Source organism: Chrysoperla carnea, chromosome 5 (genome assembly GCF_905475395.1).
Source record: "Chrysoperla carnea chromosome 5, inChrCarn1.1, whole genome shotgun sequence".
Classification (NCBI taxonomy): Eukaryota; Metazoa; Arthropoda; class Insecta; order Neuroptera; family Chrysopidae; genus Chrysoperla; species Chrysoperla carnea.
In genome coordinates this window covers 56941894-56947748 of record NC_058341.1, presented here as the reverse complement: position 1 = coordinate 56947748, position 5855 = coordinate 56941894, and the positions used below count along the sequence as shown (strand labels likewise).

Below are 5855 nucleotides of genomic sequence, written 5' to 3'. Positions count from 1 at the left end.
TCAATTATCTTACCTTAATTTCGTAAAGAAATAATTTGTTTAGGACGACCTTAATAAATACACCTGGCTCTGGACCTACACAAAAAAATATGTAAAAAAAAATTATTATAAAATTTAAACAAAAAACAAAAAAAATTCAAAATTGGCTTTTTTTTTTCAAAAAAAATTAACGTGTTTTAATAATCTTTTCAATTATATATGAAATATTTACAATAAAAATATTTTTTTAAAATTAAAAAAAAAAATACAATAATAATTAATTTAAAAAAAATTATTATAAATTAATTATTAATTAATTAATTAATAATTAAAAAAGAAAAATTATATCAGATTTAATAATGTTTTCAAAATTTTATTATTTTTTTCTTAAGAATATTTTGAACATAATAATTATACGTATAGTCTCTTCTTTTGAACATTAAAATAAATTTTCAAAAAGAAAAAAAAAATTTATTTTAATCCGACCTTAGTCGACAACAGTTTCATGTCTCATAAATTGTAATTCCACAGATGTTTTTATTTTTTTGTATTTTAAAAATATACAGGGAGTCACGCTTATTATATGTACATATCAATCACACACGTAAACTAAAACTTATTGTACGACTAAGGGTCAGATTAAAATTTTTTACAGGAATTATTTATTTTTAATGATCACAATTTTTTTTTTTTTTTTGCTTCAAATTTGAAAATGTTGATATGTTTTGGTATTGGTGTGCGTGTGGAATTCTTTGGTCCGGTCTTCATCACCTTAATCACCAGTCATCATTTCCATGAATTCTGTAAAAGAAAATTGTATTATAAAAGTAGAATTTCGAAACAATATCAAAATAAAACCAATTAGTAGTTTTTTTTAAGTGTTCTTACCATCAAAATCTACTGTTCCAGATCCATCTGTATCAATTTCAGCAATAATGCCATCTAATTCTGTGTTACTTAATTTATCGTCTAACGCTGCTAAAATTTCTTTAAGTGTACCTGTTGTGATGTAGCCATTTCCTTCACGGTCGTATAACCTGTAAAAATTAAACTTTCCGATTTATTCAAGAAAAAAATTTAAATTTAAATTTGTATATTTTTCAAAATCCAGCATTTGGCTAGTAATTATACGGAGATATTTTATTATTTCACCGTGAATTTTTCGATAAAAAAGCACTATTTAAATTTTATGTTTTGAAAGCATTTTGTGCTTCGCCAACCTATCATGGAAGAAGCATATTATGCATATTATTTTGCCTACATGATGTCACTTTTAATTTTGATATAACAAAACAATAATGTGCCTTATGACTCAAAATCAGAATATTTAAGTATATTTCTACATAAATTTTAACTTTTATCAAATTTCATAATTTATTTTTACTACCGAAATTATCTTATTACTAATTCGACTTTAAACGCCGGTTTATTTTATCGACCGCGACGTCAGAAAATAGCACTTACCGAAAAGCTTCTTTTAATTCTTGTTGCATAGCTTCAGCATCTTCTTCTTCTAAGAAATGTGCAGCAATATTACAGAAGGCATCAAAATTTACTTTTCCAGAACTTTCTGGATCATTTTCTTCAATTAATGCCGTTAATTCAGCATCATCGAATAATTGACCCATTGTATTTAAAATGGTGGAAATTTTTAATGTTTCAATGAAACCAGATTTTGTGGTGTCAAACATTTGGAATGCTTTACGCATGATTGCCATTTTTTGATCGTCACTGTCATCCTAGAAAAAAATATGCAAAAAGAAATTATCACAAAGTGAAATGAAACGGATCCGTCGATATTTCGATATTACACTAATTTGTTTCTATTCGCGTATTTGTTTCTATTCGCACCGTACGTGAGTTTTATTGGAGGCGTTTCCATGTTAACGATACACTACTTTAATTATAGAATTGTATGGATGCATATATAATTGTATTGATTGCATTTATGGCTTACATTGTAAATTTAATATTGTTGTCTCACTTTGAAAAAATAATTATGATAATTTACAATTAAAAAATAATATTTGTGCAATTTGATTTCTTATTTTCACAATTTTTAATGCATTAAGTTTAATTAATTAGTGTTTTTCAATAATTTTAATTTGACATTTTCTATAACATTAACATGTAAAGAATTGCAAACTAGTCATAACAGCCTCCTTTAACACCAAAATTTTTCACTGGCAGCGCTAGCATCGATTTTATTGTCCCTTCCATGACTACGCACACATTGAATAGAATGAAGGTGCTGGTAGATGTTCTACGAGCTTTGGAGTTTTGCGTTAGGTATAGACCATTTCAAATGTTCTTTTTCTACCAGTCAACAGACATCGGAATCCAAGTGAAAGATAATTTGCTATATTTTCCGGGGATAAAAGACAAAAATTGTCTCTTCAGAAATTAAGAAAAAAACTAATTCACAAATAAAAATTAATTCAGTAAAAAAAAAACTAATTCAAAAAAATTGTAAATTGTAACGCTATTTCAGGAAAACCATGACATACTTTCGAAAATTATCATCTACAGCTGGCTTTCCATGATTCTTACGAAAGCTAAATTCTAAGAACTCTGGAATAATTGAGATGTACAATTCGAACTATTTCATACAAAAAAGTCGTAGGTATAAGAGATTGACGTCATAATCCAGTAAACAAAATTATTTATCTTAATTAATGAAAAAATGGGAAATAATTCGGAAAATTACAATCAATGGGTGGTCCTCCCTAGTTTCTTGATGACAAAAAAAAAACAATTTATTCTTCAAAAGATCATAAAATTAAATATTTTTAATGAGGCATTCCACATTTTGGTAATGATCCATTCTTAACTATGCATTCAATGAATTTTTTCTATCTCGTTCATTCTCGTTTGCTATAAAATGTGTTATAACAGTTGTTCTTTTTTACCTCGGTGTATTACACCATGTGTAAGGAGAAAATGATAGCGCTATTGCGCTGCTTATTTGCGCTGAATAGTGTATACACTAGGGTACAAATAGAACAAGCTTATGTAGAGAGAGGTTGAATTTGATATTTTTAGCATTTGAAAATACAAAAATACATAGCATATATCACAAAATATTATTTGGCTTACTTTATAGAAATTTTTTCATACTCAAAGACATTTTATCGCAAACATGAAAAACACGGCTAGTGAATTACACAAGAGTTTACATTTGGAAATACTCATGCACCAAAAAAGGACTGTTCGCTTGAAAAGTGTTTGATGTTTCACGTTGTCTTTAGGAAAACTGGAATAAATCACGAAAAATTTGAAGTATCAACATTCGGACTATAATTTTTAAACGAAAACAGGCTGGAAAATTATGAAAGACGCTCAAATGAATTTTTTACTCAGTTTTGAATTTTCCACATTTTCTAAAATGAAAAGGAACCAATTTTGAGTGCAGCCCTTATCCCTAACACCAAATAAGAGACCTATAAGATTGCATTTTTGTTTAGCGATACATATAGTGTGTCACATTTAAGATAAAGACACCCTCATATTTTCGTTATTTATAGGAATATGGATTTGAAATTTTGCACGGTCATACAGCGATGGGTCACCTTTTTTAAGATACCTTACCGAAATTTGAACTTTAAACTCCTACTGCAAATTGACAAAGAGGGCCGATTCTTAATATTTTACATAGCACCAGAGATGTTTACAGATATCGAAAAAAAAATTAAAAAAAGTTGCTTAGAATATATTATTATACCCATGTACCGATTTTTATGATAAGATTCGCATATTTAATTCTTTCATAATATTGGTGCACACCCATAATTATTATATACAAATTTATTGAAATATTTGAGTACATAACAATATTAAATTATCAATTTGTCCAGTTTTTACATTCCATAGCAAACTAATTATAATATTTAAAAATAAACTTTTATAACTAGTGTGATATGGAAAGTAAAAACTGGACAAATTGATTATTTATTAGTATTATGTATTCAAATATTTCATTAAACTTGTAATAGAGACCAAAATAATGAAAAAATTTTAAATGAGAGTTTCTGTATGAAAATCTATATTTGGGAATAAACAAATATTCTAGGTAACTTTTTCTAATAGTTTTTTTCGAAAAACCATATCATATCTCTAATAATATCTGACGCTAAGCAAAATACTAAGAATCGGCCATATTTGTCTATTTGTAGTAGACTGAGATTAAATCGTAGCTCTCAATTGAAAGTTAAGTATTATTCGATTACAATCGTTTAGTATTATTTTATCGTAGTTATTAAATAATAAATTAAAAACGAAAATATATTTCGTGTTTATTTATAAAAATATGTATATATGTTCAAAAATATTTTAAAATGTGTAAACACTTTTTTTTTCAAATACGGTCAAAAAAATTTAGGTACAGCAAAGACTTTGCCAAAAAAAAAGTAAATTGAAAACAATTTGGGTCATTTTTTATAACACATATCCAAAAATATATTTTGTCCTAAATACAAAAACATATTTTTTGATTATGGGTCTAGTAAAGACATTCGATTTCCAATTTTGATGACAACGTACCAATTTTCAATCAATTCATTTTCATTCTTTAGTAGGTCATTGAATATAGCATAGTTAATTTTCACAGTCCTCAAAAATGCATGATTCTTTTAAGGGTTGGTTTAAGGAAATATTTGAATTACGTTTTTGATTGAATATATTTCAAACTCATAAAAACTTCGACTTCGAAAATTCGGCCTTTTAGCAAATTTATTAATTTTATTAAAGTAAAATTTAATTTTTTTAGTAATTAAAGTAATTAAAACAGAGCCGGCTTAACTCACTATTTGAACTATTTAAATTTTGAGAACAATAAAATTGAGAAAAGTTAGATCCGATTTTAAAAAATGTAAAAAAATTAAAAAATAATTTAAAGATCCAATCTTCTACCAAAAATTTACTTGAAAATTATCAACATTTGATTTCGACACCTATTAATCAAATCCTTAACTAGAATTATCGATTCATTGGTGAAGGTAAAGATAGAGCTAACAAGGAAATTACTGGTATTATTATTTATTTTTAACTTTAAGTGATATACTAAAAGTCATTGAAAATTTTTTCCTTCAGGATAAAAAAGTTTTGTCAGCACCTATAGGGATGGAATCTTTTCCTCAAATTAAAATGGTATTACCCTGGAGATATAGTCTATTCCATAAAAATAGAACTTTTACGTTTGGACCATAATCAGCAAGAGTAGCATTAAGTTTAAAGAACTTTAATTAAAAAAAAATATTAATAGAGATATAACCTAGTTGAAAATTTCCTTATTTTTCGAAGTCGGTTAAAAATCTTAAATATCAATTACACAAGCTTGTGTACTTACCATTTTGTTTTAAGTAGTTTTGCTCAGTTATTAATCCAAACAAAAAATCAAACCCCTGAAGATGGTATCCACACTAAACACAAATCACCGCGTGTCCCTATAAATCCTGTTCGCCACGCGATGTCTACCTCCTATTTTTTTGAGTTATAATAAATTTAATATTAAAACTAAAATGTACATTGATAATTTTCATCCAGTTATATATTTCCCCCCACCATCATTTCGTAAAGTGAAGTCCGAAGATGATGTTGATTATTATGATACACTACTGCATCATTTTTTTGCTTGAAAAATAAATTTTTTTTTGTGAACGGACTATAACACGAATATATGCAGCATAAGAGGTAAAAAAGCATAGCATATGAAAAATTTTCACTTGATTGTCTTTTTTCATCATTAGTGTGAATATGAAAATAATATTTTTGATATTTCAAAATATATTATAAATATTGTTACGTCATTATACATACATACTGTGTCATCAAACAGAGAATAGACTAAGAGCCGTCGCGTCGGGCCCTCAATCACGATC

The 5855-nt window shown here is 26.8% G+C and overlaps 1 protein-coding gene across 2 annotated transcripts; it reads right to left on the bottom strand.

The window, feature by feature from the left end:
* Nucleotides 1–650: 650 nt before the first annotated feature.
* Nucleotides 651–5498, bottom strand: LOC123300525 (troponin C). 2 transcript variants are annotated; one of them, XM_044883109.1, is made up of 4 exons: nucleotides 5324–5498; nucleotides 1444–1718; nucleotides 868–1016; nucleotides 651–780 (listed from the first exon to the last, which is right to left on the bottom strand). In XM_044883109.1, exons 1-4 carry the CDS (start codon nucleotides 5324–5326, stop codon nucleotides 752–754), a joined length of 456 nt encoding a protein of 151 aa, XP_044739044.1. In that variant the 5' UTR covers nucleotides 5327–5498; the 3' UTR covers nucleotides 651–751. The 2 variants fall into 2 exon arrangements, with proteins under 2 accessions (XP_044739044.1, XP_044739045.1); XM_044883110.1 differs by lacking the exon at nucleotides 5324–5498 and adding an exon at nucleotides 2507–2520 and having other exon boundaries at nucleotides 1444–1710.
* Between the last annotated feature and the right edge of the window lie 357 nt (nucleotides 5499–5855).